The following is a 22,315-nucleotide window of genomic DNA, read 5'->3' on the forward strand; positions in this document are numbered from 1 at the left end:
TTGTTATAAAACTTTTTTCTTAGAAATGTTTCTCAAACTAATTTTCACTTTATAGAATTAACATTTCTTTTAATATTCTTTACTCCTAATCATTCTTTTTTTCTAATGATTAGATTTTCTGATCTGTATTTTTTCTAACTATAAATTTACCGAATTATCATTTCTCATAAATATTATTATATCGAATAAGTATTTTTCAAAACTTTTTATACGATTTTCTTTATTGTATACAATAAACACTTTTTATAATAATATTTTCTTCGAATAATTATTTTGCATAATTTTTTCCTTACCGAACTCCTATTTTAAATAATTTTTTATTTATCGATTTTTCATTTTTTCTAATATTTATTTGTACAAATAATAATTATAATATTTACTTTTCCTAATTTGTATTTTACATAACTTCATTTCTTCTAAGAATTAAATTTTCTAATTTACAGTTTTTCGAAGTATAATTATAAAAAATAAGAAGTTTTAGAAAAATGATAATTCAGTAATTGGAAGAGTAAAAAATATTCTTTCGCACTAATAAAAATTTTATAAACTAATATTTCAGATACGAGGAAATATACTTAAATTCTTGGTATAGATAAAATAAATTTCGGTAAAAAAATGACTCGGAAAAGAAAAATTGGGGTCTATTCAAGCGCCTGTTATTATTATTTTTTTATTATTGACAGTAACCAATAATAATTGCAATTGTTGTAACTAATAATAATTACAATAATTGATTGAAATGGATTGCAATCAGCAATGACTGTAGTGAGCAATTCTTTTCCTCTTTAAAAAGAGATTTGAAACTCCTCTGCGGTAATCACAAGGTTTCACGTCTCAAACTCAACTGGTTGTTCGGAAACCAATTTTCAAATAACGACCATAATCTCCTCTCTACGTACCTATGTATATATAATTACACAATTTCTTAAGCGGATAATTTTAAACAAGAAACCGTCAATTTTAAAATCTCATGCAATTTTTGTCCATACCAATAATGATAAAATTGTCTATTTCGCATATTTTAGAGGACTGACCTAATCAATTACAATATCCATTAGCGAATATATGTCTTAATTGGTTGTTCGAGAAGTCAAGTTAAAATTTATAATAAGTGACGTGAATTTTAATTGAGTAATGCGGAAATGATAGGAAATCTCATTTTCTAATTTTCTATACTTCATTTGAAGATTTTTTTTTTCTTTTTTTTTTTTTTGTCTGATGATGAAAATACACCTTTTTCTTTCTCTTCACGTCAATTTATTTAGAGGCGATGCGCGATATCGGTAATAAATTTTCGAATTTATCGCACACAAACTCGGCGAGCATTAATAATTAACTGGGCGTCACTTTATAGAAGAGGTATAAAGTCTTCGCGAAAGATAATTTATCTGTCTGCATTTTAGAAATTGTGTCAATCGCCGGATGTTAGCGAATATTATTCATTTACTTATTTTTTTAATTTAATTCTTTTCATTCTTATTTTTATAGTTTATTCATTTAGTTCCTTATTTCTTAAAGTCTTCTCAAGTTTCAGATTGAAAATTTTTAATTCGTCAATGAAGTTATAATATTCGATTTTTAATTCAGATTTCATTTGCATTAAGTTTTGAAATAAAATTTTATTAGTATTCAGTGTTTAAGTAATATTTAACTACTTTTCAATTTATACCTGAAATTGAGTTCACTTTTTAATTAAAATTCAATAATTATTATTCAGTTTTAAATTAATATTTAAATAATATTTAAATAATACGGCAATTTTTTTGATAATTATTGCTTCCTGATAGTGGAAGTATTTAATTAGTATTTATTTTTTGAATAATGTTTACATAATATTCACTTTTAGTAACGAATTTTTAAAAAATATTTAATTGACTATAGTATTAGTATTATTAATTAATTAGTATTCTATTTTCTTCTTAATATTATATTATTGCACTTTAATTATTAATTAATTATTAATTAAATAATATCTAATAATCTAATAAATAATAAATATTGATAAATAATAGAGTAAAGATTTTTTTGTTCTTGTATTGATGAATAATAATTAATAAATTAATATCAAATTTTTATTTAATATTAAATACCTACTTTTTAATTTCTAATCTACTATTAAGTAACTTTTAATTATAAAATTATAAATTTTTATTTATTTTTTTTATATTGAAAGCAACAAAAAAGTAGACTAATTCCTTCCCATTTATTTTTAATAATCCAATGAGACGAATCATCATTATTCTTTGTGTCAATTTTGACAAAACTATACTGATGTATCTAATTTTGCAGAGAATTTCATACTTTCTTATTATAGACTTTCACTAATTTGCTCCGTTATATTAGTCATTTAATAATTTCCAGGAGATTTTGAATATTTCCACGCTATGAAAATGTTGCGAGTTCTGTGAAAAGAGGTAAAATGTTTCGCTTTCATTTAATATTCTATGTTTAAAGGTAAACACTTTTCTTCTAAAAAAAAGACAGTTTTTATGATAAAAAACTGTTTTCCGAAAAAAGAAGGAAAAGAAGTTAAAAAGTCTGTTCTGAGGATGAAAAAAAGTGGTTTCGAAAAAAGAGAAGGTAAATAAAAGAGCAGTTTTGATGATAAAAAAAAATGTTTCCCCAAAAAAGAATGGTACATTATCAATAAGTAATTTTTATAAAATCGAGTTTATTTTATCGTTACTATCAAAAAAAAAAATTATATATCCGTTACTGTCGCCACAGTGTCCTTCCAAGCTTATTAAATCACCGAGTCACGTATTGCAATCATTTTTTTTCTCAAATCAACTTTTTACGTAATAAGTACAAATACACGTAAGTTGATATAAAATCATTAAGGGACAGGAAATCAATGTTTCAATATTAAATCACTTGGATTTTTTATTTACTTATTTATTATTAATAGACAAAATTAATTTTTAGTAAAAATCAATAATATTCAGTTACTGTTGATTCTTTGCTTTTTAACTCTTTCATTTTTTTCATAGATTTTTAAAGTTTTCTCGTTTTATTGTTATTTTTATTCTAAATTTTTTTTTAATTGAATTTATTTATTTATTTATTTATTTATTATTGATATTGATTGTGTATTTATATTTTTTATTCATTTACAATTTTTTATTTATTGTATTTTATATTTTACTATTTTTCAATTTATTATTATTTAATTTTTATTTGTTGCATTCTATTTTTTTATATTTATATTTACTATTTTTTTATTTATAACATTTTATATATTTTTGGTTTCCTATTTCTTGTATTTTCTATTTATTTACTAATTTTTCTATTTATTGTATTTTCTATTTTTTTCTTAGTTTCTTTTACTTATTTTTTTTTATTCGGGTAAAATAATGAAAGCTTTCGCAGTCTAGTTACCAAACGGTCGGAAAAAAAAGTTTTAAAAATATGATTTTATCATATTATGATTTTTGGAATCACTGAATTTGAATTTGAGGTCAGATTTTCAAAATTCAAAATGGTGGATCCAATATGGCGGATAATTTCAGAATAGAAGCTATTCGAACGAATTTAGTTTCTCGGGGGTTTTCGGGATCGCTGTATCCGAATCTGACATTATAATTAAAATTCAAAATTTAATGAAATTCAAATTCAAAATTTAATAAAATTAACTTCAAAAATTTAATAAAACTAACTTTAAAAAATTAATCCTTAGCGTAGTTCTAGAAGCAACAAGTTTTCTTAATCGTACAAAATTAACTTCTGCTTAAACTTTAAATAATTTTGCTCGTCAATTAAATTTTTTTTTTCTTTAACCAATTTTGTTCTAATTTGCAAATTTTTTTCGATTTAGTACCTTAAAAATTAATTTAGTAAAAAAGAAAGAAAATATTTATCTTCCGTTGTTAAATCACATTCTCTCTTTCTTCATCACTCTTCTTTCTTTCTCTTTTATATTTTCCCCCCTATTTCCACACCGATGGCTTTGTCACTTTCTCGTTCAGCTATGTGCACATACTTTTCTCACTCTTTCACAGTTTAAGTCCACACATATAAATAGGTGTCTTTTATATCCTTTATTACTGCATTTCGATAAAGCAATTTCTTCTCATGGTATGCAGAAACAATTGTCTTCTTCTGATCTCTTTTTCTCCATCTCTATCTCTCTCTTTATAAAATGCTATTTAGTACAATTTCAAATCAAGAATTCAATTGTGAGTCAAGTAACAAATGACAATTTTATACAATAAATTAGAAAATTAAAGTTCCTCGGCAAATTATTGGCATGTCTTCTCTTATTTTGTTGAAAATTCCATTCTACGTTTTGTATTTTAAGAAAGTTTGTAAAGAAACTCACAAGGGAAAAATATTCTAATAAAAAAAGAATCAAATTCATTAATCCTTAAGTTTTATTAATTTGGAAAATTTTTTTTTATTTGTTTTTTGACTTGAAAACGATCTTTTTTACTGATTTTTTTAAGAACCTAAAATCAGAAATTAATAAATTAAAAATTAAAAATCGAAACCAATTTTATAAGGGATGATGAAAAGAAAAATATTTCGGTTGACATTCATATGATATGAATTTAAGTAATAAAATTGAAAACATATGCTTCTAATTTGTTCTTGCCTCCTGTTACCGTCTATATGATGCAAATATTTGTGTTCAAAGTCCAAGCTAAACACAGTTGTAAATGGTAGTAAACATGTGTCTGATGTTTCTCTTGATTGAATGTTTGGCTATGGAGAGAACGTTTCTATACTGTCCCGTCAGAGAGAATATTTGATTTAGACAAAAGGACAATGCTACAAGATCAAGTCAAAAGGACAATCATTTTCAACCGTGAGAAAATTTTGAGAAAACAAATATTTTAGATTTCAAATTTAATAAATTAAGGAAATTATTCTAAAAATTCACTGAATTGTAAGTCGTTTTTAAATACTTTTAAATATTTTTAAAAAATACATTTTTAAATTCTCTAAAATCTAATTTTTAATTTTAATTAGTAAAAAGTAAATGTAAATTAGTAAAAAGTAAATCAAAAAGTAAATTAAAAGTAAATTTATATTGAAAAATTGGTAATTATATTGAAAAATATTTTAAAGTAGATAAACATTTTAAAGAATATGTGTTAAAATAAAATTTTTATTTCCTTAGTCTTTTATGGTAATTTCCAATTATATAATATTGCGCCATTAAGTATTTATTCTACCGTATTTGTATTATTTAATCTTTCCTTAAAATATACAATTATTTTTTTTACAAATTGTAAATTTCCTCCTCTCACTCTCTATTTAAGACACTGTCAATTACTGTAAGAAAAAAGTATACAATATTATTAGATGGAATTATACTATTATCTTTATTAAGAATTAAATTATTACTTATTTTTATATTATTTTATATAAAATTTGATTTATTTTTTTAAATTTTGCAATTTTTATCTGTTTGACTGATGCACATGGATATCCAAAGTTGTCAACACTGAGACAACACACTGCTTCGCTCATTTCGCATGATAGCCATTTCGGTTATTTATCTTCCTCTTGTCACTCTTTGACAAACTGAGTCCAGCTAATTAACTCAAGATAGATGAGAGGAAATTCATAATCAAAAGGAAATTGTACAGAAATTCAAATCGATTGGAACTTTAAATTGAACCGGTATTTTGTATTAAAAAATTACTTCTCTTTCAGATATAATTACATTAGAATTTTTTAAAAATTAAATATGAAACAATAAAATTTAATTGATTTACTAGAAATATCAAAAAAATTCTCGAGTTTGCCTTATTTTATTAAAATTAACATAATTTCTGAAGTTAATTTTTCAAAATTTAATGTTGGTTTTAAACAAAAAGAATATTTTTAAAAAAGTATTGTTTCCTTTTCTGAATTTTCATAGAAGAAAATTTATTTTTATCTTCTTTAAATTTAATGACTATATTCATATTTTTTTGAAAAAAAATGAGTTTGAAATCAATATTATCGACAACAAATTGAAAATAATTTTTTATTATTGCCGACAATTTCTTTATAATCTTTGACATAAACTGCGCATCAATAGTGGACGAAATATCACTGGCTTAAGAGGTAAAACATTCTGAAACAATACCTTTCTTGTAAATAATATTATAATATAACATTTTTATTAAACATAATAATATTATTATTACTACTAATAATAACAATAAAATTGATTATAATAGAAATTATGAATTAAGGTAATAATTATTATTTATTATATTAGTTTTATTAGAAAATATTTCTTTTAACCCGTTGCCTGTTTCCGACCCACGGGTGGGTCGTGAAAAAGTATGGCCATAACTGTTTCCGACCCACCCGTGGGTCGTGTTCACTATCACTCAAAAATATATAATTTGTATATAAATTGATAGACATTTTTCTTTATATCAATATTATAAGAAATTATAAGGGTCATTAATGATATTTTAGAAAATAATTAAATAATTAGTTATAATTTAAATATATTACACTATTTGAAAAAGTATCAGATTCCGCTGGGCAGTTTAGGACAATCATGTTGTATTTTCCTCAAACAGTTAAGGGGTTAAATAATTCTTAACGATGTAAATATTTTAAATATTTAATTAAAATTTGATATGAAGTACGAAATACTCTCTTTTTTGAATAGGAAAAACATTTAATTTCTTTGAAATTAAAAATTTTTTTTCTAATTTCGGAAACTATGTAAAAAAAAGACATTCGGAAATTAAAGAGAAAATCTTGTACAGTTATAGAAATTAATTTCATTGTTTCTAAACTGAAAAACAAAATATATTTTTCAAAATATTTCAAGCACTCTAAAAACAAAATTCTTCGCATAATATTGATTTTATCATATTTAAATTTATATTTTATTTCACATTCTATCAATTTACAAAGAAAAGTATAATAAAAAAAACTGTTCTTTCGTTTTTCATTTTTTATTACATGCGCATAATTTTTTTTCAGAATTGTTCTTTATCTTGCAAACTAACATATGTTCGTCAATATATATTTTTTTATTAACAAAGCATGAAATCGTATTCCACTTGATTTTTATGAATTATTTCTTTTTTTAAATATAATTTATAATCGTTTATAATAAAATATAATTCAACTATTTTATTTATATTATTATAATTTAACATTGAGTAATATTATTATAATTATGTTCACGAATTATTATTTAATATAACTTTCCTATCAACGAAATATCAATTCTTAAAAAATTAAATTTATTTATATTTTTTAGTTTTTTATAATTTGTATATTTTTTAATTTGTAATTTTTCAAAATTTATAATTAACTGAACTATAATTTCTCTTAATTATTATATCGAATTAACATTTCTATCATTCTAAATAACTATTTATACTTTTTTTGTTCAGTATATAAAAACCACTTTTTTGAATTTTATTTTACGCGAAATTATTTTGTACAGTTTCTTCGTCATCGAAATTATATAGGTACTAAATAATGTTTTAATTCTCTTATTAATTATCATAATAATTATGCTCTCGAATTATATTATATAATTTACAATTAGATAGTATAAACTTTAAAAATAAGCATTTTTTAAAAGAATTATTATTCTCTAAACTGATATTTCAAATTAATGAAACTATACCATAAAGAGCAAGCAAACTTAAGAAAAATTTTTAAATGTATTTTAAATATTATATTATAGATCATTAATTGAATGCTCGAGAGAAGAAAAGGTTTCTTAAGACAAAGAAAAATAATTTGCAACAGCACAAAGAGTAAATTAATTAACGTCTATTAATTACTTCGTTAACATATACTATTATACGAAATTAATTATATTGAAAAAAATTGTAACATTATTCATTAAAAATGAAATTAATTGTTGTTCTTGGAAACATTATAACAATTACACTTGTTACATTGCCAATTTTTAAATCTATAACAATTTTCGATGATGATCGAATACTTGAGTTTTTGGAGGAAGAAAATCTAAAACTTAAAATAAAAAATAATTATTTTAATGAAGGTCAAATATTGATGTTGAATGATTTTGTTTTTAACAAGGAGGAAATATATAAATATGCTGAATATGTAAACGAAACTCTACAAAAACCAAAATGGATTGAGTCGCATAGACTGGAAAATCCAGAATTATATAAATTATTGCGATTTAGTAATTATGTCGAATCAATTCCTTTAAAAATGGATAAAATGATTAAAGGTTTAACCAAACTTCAAAACGAAATCTTTCAAAATTCACTTAACGTTTCAATTCTACGAACATGTCAAGATTATACAAAAAAAAATTTTTGTAAACTAATTTCATTGGAGAATTATTTTGCTATTCAGATTCTAGGAAAAAATTTTAATCAAGTTAGAAAAGAAAATCCCGTAGGATGGAGAATGAGAAGAGCACTATATAGTTTGGCTCTTCGACAGTACAATCAAAATTTAGATTTCAATTTTTCACCAATTATTTGCTATTCTAGACATTTAGTAGACGCGAGTGTCATTTACGACAAAGTCGAGGGAGAAATTTTTAAAACAGGAAACTTTTCGTTGTGCAGTAGCAAAAAGATTCATCCAGAAATAAGCTCAAGTTCTTCTATTGCTGATTTGAATAACTCTACTTTATACTGGACTTTTTATGAATATGTAATAACTGATCGCAAGTTGATAGTATATTTAGAAAAAATCATACAAAGAAATAATAAAAAGCTTTACTTTTTTCTTCCTGATGTAAAATTGAAGATAGTAAATGGTCCAGTAGTTTACAACACAATCTTTGGATTAGTAGCATTTTCTAAAGTAAAAACTGTACGTATTCGTGAAACTTCAAAATGGCTTGCAAAAATGGCGAATAATATCGAAAAGTATGAAAAAGAAGAAATAAAATATTTTAATCAGTACAACCGCGTAAAAATGATGCGAGTATAAGTGAGTAGCGAATTTGAAAAAAGATAAAAACAAATCTCACTTAGCAAGAACTTTTTTTAACAACCAAATTTTGTTTGATACAATTAAATTAACTGCATTGCTATACAGTTCTTTCTTCTGTGTTTTTCATGTTAAGTTTGGATTTTTTATTGTAATTGTAATTTTTAGTTGAATCATTGTTCGGTGAACAAAAAATTTGCATTTGTTTTACCAAATTGTTTCTTTCAAAGCAAAAATTATTTAACTGAAGAAATGCTACTTTAAAAAAGTTAATATTTTTTGGTGTTAAGCATGAAATGATGATGAGTCTATTTTGTCGGTTCTTTGCAAAAGTTGTAATTTTCTGCCAGTTACAAAAGTTTTCAACAAATTTTATGTTTCACAACTATTGCAATAATTATTTAATAATTGTAAATGATAAGTAATTTTAATAATAATTTTCTTCAATTTTTTTCCTTTTGTCGTATATTTAAAGATTTTTATTATTTTCCATGCTCCTAAATAATTTGTATACAAAATTTAAATTTTATTTTACGTTCTAGAAATTAGTTTATTTGCATTTTATGTAAAACGTTTTAGTGTGAAAATATTTAATTGGAAAACCGAAATTTGTGTCTATTTATGCGTCTCAATGTACTTCATACTTTGTAATTTATCATCTACATTAATAAAATTATACTTTTGTGTGAACATTGTACAAATTTAATTTTTCCTATCATAATTTATCGTTTTGAACAAAAGAAAATTCAGAAATGTCATTAAAAAGATTTGTGTAAGTAATTTCCTTACTTGGCAGTCTGTTAGGTGTTAGTCTCAAAATTTTCAAATTTAAATTTTTGTTGAAAACACTAAAAAAATTCAATTTTGGAGAAATTACAAATAATTGCAGAAATTTAATTATTTGAAAAAAATAATAAAATTCAACTATTTAGAAAATTTAAAAAAAAAATGTCGTAAAAATCCCAATTATCTTTATAAATAACGAAATTCTTCTAAAAAGTTCAATTATTTTCATAAATGTCAAAAAAATTCTTGTCCTAATTTCAATTATTTCCAAAAAATTTTCTAACTTCAATGATTTTCAATATTTACTATTTTAATAAAATTTCCCAAAAAGAATTCAATTATTTAAAAAAAAATTTAATAAAATTGTATGCAAACATTTAATTATTTTAATAAATAATAAAATTTTTTTAAGGAATTCAATTATTATTTTTATAACAAATTATTTACAATTCTAGAAAATAATAATTGAATTAAAATGATGAAATAATTTAATTTAAATAATTTAATTTTGTTAAAAAAATTGTGATTCCTAAACAAAAATAATGCAAAATAAATAAATTTTCTATTTCTTAATCACAGTTGTTTAACAATTTTCTAATTTTTTTAAGAAGTAATAAAAATCTGCATAATTTTAATTTGACAAAACATAATATTTAACAAAATTTAAGTCTTTTAATGAAAAGAAGTGAAAAAAATTCTGATGATTTCTATTTGTCTTTACAATTTTGAATTAATTATAAAATAAAAATAATTATAACATTATTTAATTATTAATAATAAAGTACATGTTCCGGTAATTTGATTGCAGTTTGAAGTTAGATGTTGTTTGCTTTTTGTTTCTTAACTTTTTTTATAATTTTTTTTTTCAAATATTTTCAACTTTAAAATTAATGTATTGAAAATGATCGAATTGTGTCAAAGAATTTTATCAAAAAATTTGATGATAATAGAATTCCTTCAAAGATTTATTATTATTTAGGAAAATAACTAAATTCTCGCAAAGAATTTTATTAAAATTTTTAAAAATCCTAATTAAATTCTTTTGAAGAATTTCTTTGAATTTTTTTTAAACTAATGGAGTTTCTTTAATAATTTTAATTAAAAATTTTGAAAGCAATTGAATTTTATGAAGAAAAAATTTATTAAAAGTGAATTGAAAATAATTGAATTCTTGTGAAGAATTTTACTATTTATAAAAATAGTTGAATTGTTTCGAAGAATTTTAAAAAATTTTAGAACATAATTGAAATTTATGGAAATATTTTAAAATATTCGAATTCATCCGAGGAATTCAATTAAAATTGTTTTGAAAATCATTGAATTTTCGTAAAGATTTGACTATTTAAAAAAATAATTGAATTGTTTAGAAGGATTTATTAAAATTTTAGAAAATAATCGAATTCTTTCTTGAAATTTAAAAAAAATTTTTACGGTATCAAAAAAGTTTAAATATAAAAAAAAAAATTTTAATCTAAAAATGACCAAAAAATTTGCAGAAATTTTACTAAATTCAAAGTACCGATCATTTCACGATTTTTTAAAAAAGTTTTTTAGAAATAAGGAACAAATTCCCTCGCATGCAATTTAAAGATAAACGGACAAAAATCTTCTCAATTGGTTCCATAATAAAAAGCCACTTATTATAAACAAGTTGAGAATAAATCAGCAAAATTGAACTAAATTCCTTTTTTCTTTTTTTTAAAAGAAGCAATTTCCACTAATCTCGAGTTTAAACTCACAAAAAAAAAAACACACCAGCCTCTAAATTATTACGAAACCCGTTAAATTTCTAACAAACAAATTTTATTAGAAAATTATAAATATTGAGTATAGATAATATTGTCGTTTAAGAAATTAAAAAAAAAAAGGAAGGAGAAAAAAATACCACAAAGTATCCTCCATAAGGAAGCAATTGCAAAGTAACTTTCTCTGATCCTGTGACGATGTTATAGGCGAAAGCATTGTTTTCCAAAGGTGGGGAATTGGCTTTTTGGCTGCAATACAACGACAACGACACTTTTGTGTTTGTAAATGCACAGAAGTGCTGCAAAGTGCATTATAAACACATACAAATACACTCTCAGGGAAAGATCGGAGACATATATTGTTACTGATGGAAGGGGAGAAGTCTTGAAACAGACTCTCTTCATAAAGAGAGTAAGAGAGAGAGTAAGAGAGAGAAAGAGAGATTGTGTGTGTGTGGGGATAACTGGAGCTTTGAGTTAAGTCAAGTGGATCGCGTCAGGGCGAAACAGTGTATACTGTTTCTCTCCCCAGTGCGTATAACGACAAAGACTCTTCTCGGTTTGAATCTCGCGTAAAGAGGCCTCACCTCACTCGGCAAGGGAACTTAGATAGTGCACATCTTCCTGTTTCTCCATAAGATCGTGAGAGAAAAGAGCAAGAGAGAAAGAGAGAGAGAGAGAGAAGGAAATATACGCGAGGTCATACATCTTCTCTGCCTGTTAAAACGTATCACAAGTGAGACTCGTTCATGCATTAAGGCGGAAGATATGCTACTCCACTCTGTAAGTTTCCAAAACCACCTATGTGTGTATATAGTTTATAATTTAAATCCCAGCCGCTGAAAAATGTTTATTTTCGAAATGTTCGAAACTTCAATTTTTAATTTAGAGAAAAAAGTAAAATTTTGTAAATTTTAAACTTTAAAGGAAGAAAAGTAAACTTTTCTTATTATTTCTTCAGTGAGTCAATTTTCTTCATTGCCGAATGCACAATGGTCCAAAAATAAATTCCCGCCGACAAATACGTCTCACAGTGGCGAAATTATGTACTTTTTCGTTTCAAATCACTCTACATGTCACAATTTTTTAACAAAACGACTTTTCTTCTTTTCTAAATCTTCGTAATTAAATTCTCTATCGATCTCTCGAGCCCGATTTTCGAATTTTTGCTTTTAAACATTTTTTTTACTAACTATAGGTATTAAAAAACTCATAAAATCATAAAAAATACTTTTTATCAGCGAAAATTAATCAAAAAATCTATTAAAATAATGTTTGAGTGTTTCTCATTTAGAAAAGAAAGTATAACAATTTATTAAATTGTTTAAACAATTAATTGTTGTTATTTTTTTATAAACTGTAATTCAGACTAGAAATTTCGATTTTTTTTCTCAATTGTGCAAGCGTTTTCATGAGTAAAACTTCTACTAATGATAAAAAATTAAAAATTAATTAAACATTGTTTAAACAATTAATTGTTGTTATTTTCTTCATACACTATAATTAAGACTAGAAATTTCTAATTTTTTTCTGCTAATAATAAAAAATTAATTAAACATTGTTAAAACAATTAATTGTTGTTATTTTCTTTATACACTATATTTAAGACTAGAAATTTCTATAGTTTTTTTCTACTAATGATAACAAATTAATTAAACATTCTTTAAACAATTAATTATTGTTATTTTCTTCATAAACAATACTTAAGACCTAATTTTTAGTTTTTTCTCAATTGTGCAATTTTTCAGGAGCAAAACCTGTACTAATAATAAAAAATAAAACATTATTTATTTGTTAAATTGTTTAAACAATTAACTGTAATTTTTTTCATAAATATTGTACTTAAGGTTGGAAATTTCTAGTTTTTTCAAAATTGTGCAATTTTTCAGGAGCAAAACCTGTACTGATGATAAAAAATTATTTATATATTAAATTGTTTAAACAATTAATTCAAAAATTAACAAATCAAATTGTTTAAACAAAGTTTAAACAATTAATTTTTAAATTGTTTTTATATTTGAACGTTGTAGTTACAAGAAAATGCACAATAGAGCAAAAAATTTCTAACAAAAAGTACACTTTACGAGAAAAATAACAATTAATTGTTTAAACAATTTCTAAATGAGTAATTTTTAATTATTTATCATCAGTACATATTTTACTTATGAAAAATTGACTAATTTGAAAGAAACTAGTAATTTCTTGCCTTAGGTACATTTTATTAAAAAAATAACAACAATAAATTGTTTAAACAATGTTAAATAATTTATTTTTTATTTTTCTTATTAGTAGATGTTTTTCTTCTGAAAAGTTGCACAGTTGAAAAAAAACTAGAAATTTCTAGTCCTAAGTTTAGTTTTCGAAAAAAACAACAATTAATTGTTTAAACAATGTTTAATTAATTAATTTTTTATCATTAGTAGAAGTTTTACTCATGACAAATTGCACAATTGAGAAAAAACTAGAAATTTCTAATCTGAATTACAGTTTATAAAGAAATAACAATAATTAATTGTTTAAACAATTTAAAGATTGTTATAAATTTTTTTCATAAATTATTCATTCTTATTTGTTAAACTATTGTCATTGTAAAACACTATGGGGTATTTTCCCTAAATTGTGGCCAAAATTCAAATTTTTCGATAGATTTAAAAATTTTTTTCCCATTGGAAATTGGTTGTTTATATATATATTAGAGTAACAGAAATCGGGTTTTATTTTGGAAAAGCAATTATTTTTGTTATTATATTTACTGTCAAACTTACCAAATGTTTGAATACTTAAATTTTTAGACAAAAGTGTCTACCAAAAGTAAGTTGCAAAGTGAAATTTATTGTTTAAAAATGAGTAAAATAATAAATGCAGTAAATACATTATGTAAATATGATATTTGTTTAAGTTTAATAAACAAATAAACATGATATTTTTAACTTAAACAAAAAATAATAAAAGTTTAGGTATAGTTATTCATATTTGAATAGTCTTATAAAATGAATTTTTATAAAATTTTCCACCATATTAAATCCGCCATTTTAGATTTTTCAAAACTGACATCGAATTCGTGATCAGTCTCCCCAGAAACCCTCGAGTTTACAAGTTTCATGTAATTTTAAATTTAATTTGAATTTTGTCCACAATTTTGGAAAAATGCCCCATAGTATGCAAAGTTTTTATTTTTTCATAAAAATTAATAATAATTTTAATAAAAAATTAATTCAAAAAAATTCATAAAAATTTTTTATTGTTTATTACTTCTAATTAGTCTTCAGACTACTAAATTTATTTCTATAAACAAATAAATAAATTTACTTAAAAAAAAAATTTTTCCTTTCATTGCAAATCCATAAATTGCATAAAAAAACACAAAGATTTAACGCATTTCGTAATAAAAATACAACACTAAAAAAAAGAAAAGCAACAATAATTATCCACCTGAACGGAATTTAATTCATGCAAAGAAGAAAAATTAAAATACCATTAACGGAAGTAATTAAAAATTGTGATTGATCTACTTCGATGGATTTCCCCCTCCTCCCCCCACACACCTTCATCACTCCGATCATTGAAACATAAATGGTTCGGTACGTATGTTTTACTCGAGTAACTTTGTGCTAGCAGGAATTTTTTTTTCTTTTCTTCTTTCTTTCTTTTTTTTTTGTTCTTGCCTACCTATATCGAAGTTGTTCGACTAGATAAACCTCGTTTTCTTCGATTATTTTTCTTTTCTGCCATTGCAAACAAGCTTCGGTTTGAGGAACATCCAGTGCCCAATGCGGAGAAAGTCATCTCTTCTCTTGATCGCAATATCCCGATTTGTAAAATGAAGATCAAGAATCTTGAGATCAATCCGCCAGACCCAGTTTTATAGCTAACATGGAAAAGCGGAAGTGAGAATAAAAATTAAAAAATTTATTTAATTTCGCAAAATATATTTTTTTAAACCAAGTGTAGAAAAAAATTGAACCGAAAATTCGAATTCTGAACAAAGAAATAGGGGAAAATGTTATTTCTGAAAAATTATTATTTTTATTATTATTGTTATTATTATTAATATTTTATTAGTATTATTATTATTTTTGTTATTACTGAATAATTTATTAATTATTAGTATTATACTAAATATCAGAGGTTTCCTAAAAGTATGTAATTGAAATTAAAGTGGATCAAATTGATACAACAAAATTGAGATCAATTTATGATTTAATACACATTTTTGGTATCAAATCGTTGCAATTTAATACTTTAAATTAGAAATGTATGTACTACAATTATTATTATAACAATTAATCGAAAAATAATAACTATTGGATATCCTAAATATAATTATCATGGTACTAAAAAAATTGCAAATAATTTCAAATAAACTCATGAGGAAAAAAATTTTTAAGCAAAAAACTTTCCTTGCCATATAGATATAAAGATGAAATGCACCTATTCATAAAATAGATAAAATTGCAATATAGGAATAATATTACAGCAAAAAAAAAAAATTATCTAACATCACTCTCGCTTAAATTGCATGATGAACTTTCCATCTCGAATATGCTACCAGTGTTTGCGTGTTTAAAAGAATTTTAACCGCAAAACTCAACATCACACAATGTGTCGATATAATGTACAATAATGATCACTTTCTATGTGTATGTATATAAAGCGTGTTCAATAGACTCTTAAATAATATATTAATATAAAATGAAGCGTTACAATGAATCAAGTACACTTACTTACACACTAAGCGGAAAGTATGTCAGGAATCAGAAACATTCTGACTTTCCTAAACCCATCGAAAGAAAGGCTTCGCGTTTCCCATAGGTATATATATAGATACTTCTCGTGCTGCGGTTTATTCGTGGTTTCAATTTTCACTTTGTTAGCATGATAGTGTCATGAAAAAAGTCAAGTGCCACTTGCCAGGAAAATGACAAGTAATAAAGAAAAGAACCACCCGCAAAAAATTAACTCAATGTTCCATTGAATTGACACTTTCAAATTGTTCTTTTTTTTATTATCAGACATTTTTTTCTTTTCATCCGTTAAGTGGCTCTTGGTTATAAAAAAATAAGTTCAAATTATAAATTCTATTTTTTTTTTTTCTATATTTGAATTCATAGGGAAAAATTATTAATTTTAATTCTACGTCTGAAGAAAGAAAATGTGAATTAAAATAAAATGTAGTTGAAAACCTGATAAATATTTCAACTTTTGTTTTATATTAAACTTCGAAATAAACAATTTTGCAGTGGAAAAAATTTTCGAAAATACAAAAAATATTTTAAAATTATTGTTACAATAAAAATTTGTCATAAATTATAATATTTTCTATAGATTATATAGATAAAATAAGATCGATGAAATTCTGAGGTGTGACATGAGTATGCCTCTTTGATTAAATTACAAATTACAGTTTCGCGAAACAAAAGGGAGGGAAACTTCCAATGATTAGAGTGAATTTGATCGTGTCATAGAATACCCATTTTCCCTACCAACTATATACAAAGTAATTAAAGTAATTGTTTTGGACCACTATACATATATATACCTGTACATAGAGCCAAAGATTTGAAGGGATCAATTTGTGGTCTCACTATGTTTTCATAATCGACGCACTTTCCTGATTGTATCCATTTAATTATATTATTCTCCTGAAGCAAAATTTAATTAAGTTTGCTAATTAATATCAATTGTTTATCCTTATTCATTTTAACGCTAAAACGCTAAACTACACTGTTCAGTAATTTTCTTATCAGGGGAAAGGAAACAATATAAAAACAAAATAAAAATAGAATAAAAATTGAAATAAAAATTGATTTAAAAAATCAATATAGGGAAAATTAACAAACAAATTAATATTATCGAAACAATTAAATTAAAAAAAAACTAATTAACAAACAAACATACAAAGGAACTGACGAACAAATGAAAAATAACTAATTTGAAATCAAACAAACAAAGAAATAATGGGCAAACTAATAAACAAAATATTAAACAATTTAAAAAATAAAATATCAATCAAACTACAAAACAAATTATTGAACACCAAAATAAGTATGTAATTAACAAACAAACTAATGTTGATTAGTTAAACAAATATGTTATATAAACAAATAGCTAATTTATAAACAAACAAACAAAATAAGTAATTATCAATTAAACTAATAAATAAACAATCTAATTAACAATCGAAAAAATTAACTAACAAATAGCGAATTTATAAACAAACAAAATAATTAACTATTAAACAAATAAACAACCAATCGAATAAAGAAATTAATAATAAGACCAATTAACAAACAAATATCTTAACAAACTAACAAACAACATAAGTAATTAACAAACAAACAAACTATTAAATAAACTATCGAACAAACAAATAAACAAACTAACAAACAAACTAATGAACAAATTAATAAACAAACATACTAAAGAACAACCGCAAAAGACTAACAGATTTGAAACCAAACAACCAATAAATCAAAAAAATAAATACACAAACTAAGTAGTTATTAAACAAACTAACAAGCAAACTAATAAACAAACCATTAAACAAATTAATAAATAAACAATAAATAAATAAATGAATAAATATACAAATTAAATAAATAAAAAACAAATAAAACCAACCAATTAATGAACAAACAAATAAACAAATAAAATAAACTAATGAACAAACTAACAAACAAATAGATAATTTATAAACTAGCAAACAAAATTATTAATTATTAAACAAATTAACAAATAAACAACCAATTGAACAAAGAAATAAATTAAAAAAGAAATCAATTAACAAAAAAAAAATTATAAACAATCTTCAAAACAAGCAAATTAACAACCAAAATAAATAAATTATTAACAAAAAAACCAACAAACAAATTAATTATAAAACTAATTATCACACAATCTAATTAAGAAAAAACAAATTGACTGACAAATAAGTTATCGAAAAAACGAACTAAAAAATGTATAAACAATAAAATAAACTAATAAACAAATTAATAAACTAACTAGTATATCTAATTAAGAAACAAACTAACCAAATAATTTAATTAACAAACGAACTAAGTAATTAACAATCAATTAAACCAACTGATTAATATATAAACTAGCATACAATTTAGCAAATTAATAAATAAATTGTCTAAGTGATTAATAAACAATTAAACAAAAAAAACAGCCATATTCAAATTTTATGGAAAGCAATAGGTATTGTTTACTTGATCAAGAAACTAAAAATGTTTCCCCACAAAAATGTATTAAGAATTTAATTAATATTTTCTTATTTAACAAAAAAAAAAAACAATTTTCTCTGCGAATTCTCAACGAAAACAATTATTCGCACAATTGCCAGAAAAAAATCGAATCTTTTGTCCATACAATAAATTTTGAAATAAAAGATTTATAAAAAAAAAGAAGTAAAGGGAAATATAATGTCAGTCGTAAATTTGCAATTTTAAAGAATTGATATCCGTTCTTTGAAAAACTATTACACGGTTGAGAAGGGTAAAGGACGTAAAGGGTGCTGGAAGAGTATGAGAAGGGTGTGGGGGTTTCTTGTCGATTTGTTCAGGAAAATCACTTCAAGTCCAAGGGGGGGAAAAAATTATGACTGTACATCTGGATTTAATGGCAAATCGGACGCGTCGTAAAGGGAAATAAACGTTAGCAGTGCGCGCGACTGTCCGTTTGAAAGCTATCAAGTATTTATTGGTCCAGTACCTAATGTCGATCGTCCCAAGGAATGAGAAGTCTCGACTAATGTCGATTTGTAATCAGTAAGAGTGATCTATAACAGTATAAATGAAATGTAACTTGAGGCATCCGTAAGAGGACTTGGCACCGCAAAATAAACTGAGATTGATTACATTTCCCAATCGCCCTACCCAAGAGAGATTTTTCTCCTTACTTTTTCTTTTTTATTTCACTAAAGCTATATCCTGTTCCTTCAAATTGACTTCTCGCACAGGTTTTGCCCTTTTTTTCCCCCTTTTAACTTTTCATGTCAATTATTCACACAAGCAATCCACTCTTATATCGATATCAACTATGTATATTTATTGAACGAAAATCAATCAAGAAAAAAATAGCAATAATTTTCAAATTCCTTTTTTCTTTTGCATTTTTTGTTGAAAATTTGATGGTTGAATAGAAATAATTCCCAATCAAGGAAATAAATTATATCAATAATAAATATTACTTATAAACTTTAATAATAAATTAAATGAAATTTTTTACCGAAAAAAATCTTGAATTTATAAAATAATTTCTAAATCTTTTATTTAATTTGTAAATAAAAATAAAAATTTGCAAATTCGTTTGTAAATCGTACATCAAAGAATTAACAGCAAAGGAAATAAATTTTGTAAATCGTAGGTACAATAAAAAATTAACAACAAAGGAAATAAATTTAATTAGTAGAGAAAATTTTTTCTCTCACAAAATTCGTTATGAATCTATCAGAGAATTATTATAAAATAATTCTTCAAACTTTTATTTAACTTTTGCCCTTTTTGTTTGTAGAATAAAGAATTATCAACAAAAGGATATGAAATAATTTTGTGAAAGAAAATTTCTTTCTCACGAAAAAAATTTTCGAAAATAGCATTAAGAATCTACCAAAAAAAAAAATTAATAATCTTGTTTTCTTCTCCTTTTTAATTTCAAATCGTAACCATAAAGAATTAATAAACGAAAGAAATAAAAAATTTTTTTACGTCAAAATAGAAAAAAAAGTCTCGAAAAAAAATTCTTTAGAGAAAATAACTAAATGAACAAAGTCGTATTTTTAAGATTCAATTACAGACTCCAAGGCAGGTGCTTAAAAGAAAATAATTATCAAATGTGTTTTGCCTCTTTGTAATTATTAATTTATGAACTAGACACAGAAACCGTGGGAAAAAGTGCGGAGTAAAAAAAAAATTCGAAAACTTTTTAATTGAAAGTGAAACATAAATACATATTATTACTTTCACTAAAAATTGCGTGAAACTTGAACTTTAAGTTTTGCTATATAATTGGATAAATTATGGTTATTTGAGCGAGTGCCATAAACTAATGGTATTTAGTATAGTTGCTTTAACGGCAAAGAAACAACACCTTGAGAAGAAGTAAATAATACTTCCTGGAAATTATCGTTTTAAATTTATATATATACAATTTTTTTCTTAATTTCTGTTAATATTTTCTAACTAATAATTATATGTACTCTCAACTAATAGCATTGAGAATAGTGATGATAAAAGTAAGAGTTAAAAAAAATTATAATGTACAACTGAATTAAGAAGAAAAGGAGAAATAATTAAATGTTGACGAGATGTACTGATTCTTATATATACTCTGTCCACTAAATTTTCTTTACGAGCAAATTGTTTTCTTGCCATCTGTTTGGACAGCTGGAGATTTTTAATGGCGGGAAATTTAAAATCGAATTAAATAAATAAAAGTTAGCATAAAAACTAGCTCTGTTTTTCTAAATCTAAATTAGCGAATTTTAGTCCGTTTGAATTAATTTATTTTATTAGAAACAAATTTCGATCGAAACGCATCAATTTTCAAAATTATCCGCCATATTGTATCCGCCATTTTGAATTTTGAAAATCTGACCTCAGATTCGTTATCAGTGTCATCAAAAACCCACGACAAATAAATTTCGGTCGAAACGCATCAATTTTATAATTATCCGCCATATTGGATACGCCATTTTGAATTTTTCGAAGAATTTACTTAAAATTGTATTAAAAATAATTGAAATCCTGTGAAAAATTTTATTATTTAAAAGAATAATAATTGAATTCTTGTAAAAAATTTGATTATTTATGAAAATAGTTGAATTCTTGCAATAACGAATTTTTATTACATTTTATTTAAATAATTGAAATCCTGCATAGAATTGTATTATTTGCAAAAATAATTGAATTCTTGCACGCATTTTATTATATTTTTTTTAAATAATTGAATTCATTTATGAAATTTTATTAAAATTGTAGATTTCGAAAATATTTGAATTTCAGAGAAGAATTCATTATTTGTGGAATGTAATTGAATTCTTGTAAACAAATTTTGAAATTAATTACATTTTTCGAATAAATTTATTTAAAATCGTACTAAAAATAATTGAAATCCTATGAAAAATTTTATTATTTATGAAAATAATTAAATTCTTAGAACGAATTTTATTTTGAAAATATCTTAACATATCAAGTGTAAGTCATAGGTCAGGAAAATCAGGGAAAAGGCGGGGATTTTTAGTACTGGAAAAAATTGAATTTAGAAGAAGTTACAAATGTCATTGCAGAAATATTCAATTTATTTTCAAAAGTAATAAAATTCTTCACATAAATTAAATTATGTTCGAAAATTTTTAAAAATACCACGTCAAAATTTCAATTATCTTTAAAAATCATAAAAATACATAATAATTGAATATTAAAAGCATTGTAGCATGAATTTAAGAAGATAATTGAATTTTTGATATTTTGTAAAATCATAAAATTCTTCTCCAAAATTCAATTATTTTTAAAAATTTTAATAAAATTCTTGTCAAAATTTCCATTATTTTCAAGAATTTTCCTCAATTCAATCATATTCAATATCTACTATTTTATAATAAAATTTTTCAAAAGAAGAAAAAATTCAATTATTTAAAAATTTGTTGATAAAATTCTTTATGAGAATTCAATTTTGAAAAACATTTATTTCTTCAATAAATTATTTATTTTTGTATTTAAATAATTAAATTCTCGTCGAGAATTAAATTAAAATGAAAAAAAAAATTAAATTCAATTAAATTTTTAGAATTTTTATTTTTTCTAATAAAAATTTATTTAAAAAAGAATTTGAGTTAAAATTTTACATGATAATTGAATATTAAAAGCATTGTAGCATGAATTTAAAAAGATAAT

The 22,315-nt window shown here is 23.2% G+C and overlaps 2 protein-coding genes across 3 annotated transcripts in view; both read left to right on the forward strand.

Annotated features, from left to right (window-relative positions):
- Positions 1-6,005: 6,005 nt before the first annotated feature.
- On the forward strand, positions 6,006-9,579 carry LOC122512902. 2 transcript variants are annotated; one of them, XM_043629037.1, is made up of 2 exons: positions 6,006-6,185; positions 7,655-9,579. In XM_043629037.1, the coding sequence occupies exon 2, from the start codon at positions 7,822-7,824 to the stop codon at positions 8,887-8,889; it is 1,068 nt and encodes a 355-aa protein (XP_043484972.1). In that variant the 5' UTR covers positions 6,006-6,185; positions 7,655-7,821; the 3' UTR covers positions 8,890-9,579. The 2 variants fall into 2 exon arrangements, with proteins under 2 accessions (XP_043484972.1, XP_043484973.1); XM_043629038.1 differs by having other exon boundaries at positions 6,016-6,054.
- Positions 9,580-11,899: 2,320 nt separating this feature from the next.
- Positions 11,900-22,315, forward strand: part of LOC122512895 — a 32,949-nt gene continuing 22,533 nt past the window's right edge. Inside the window, exon 1 of the mRNA XM_043629029.1 lies at positions 11,900-12,203. Coding sequence (XP_043484964.1) covers positions 12,189-12,203 — 15 coding nt within the window. The 5' untranslated portion in view covers positions 11,900-12,188. The remainder of the gene's footprint in view (positions 12,204-22,315) is intronic.

The sequence above is a fragment of the Leptopilina heterotoma genome, unplaced genomic scaffold (genome assembly GCF_015476425.1).
Source record: "Leptopilina heterotoma isolate Lh14 unplaced genomic scaffold, ASM1547642v1 Lhet_13, whole genome shotgun sequence".
NCBI classification, from domain to species: domain Eukaryota; kingdom Metazoa; phylum Arthropoda; class Insecta; order Hymenoptera; family Figitidae; genus Leptopilina; species Leptopilina heterotoma.

What these genes read in the sequence shown, in the direction of transcription:
- LOC122512902 (XM_043629037.1), top strand. Translation starts at nt 7,822, where the DNA reads ATGAAATTAATTGTTGTTCTTGGAAACATTATAACAATTACACTTGTT.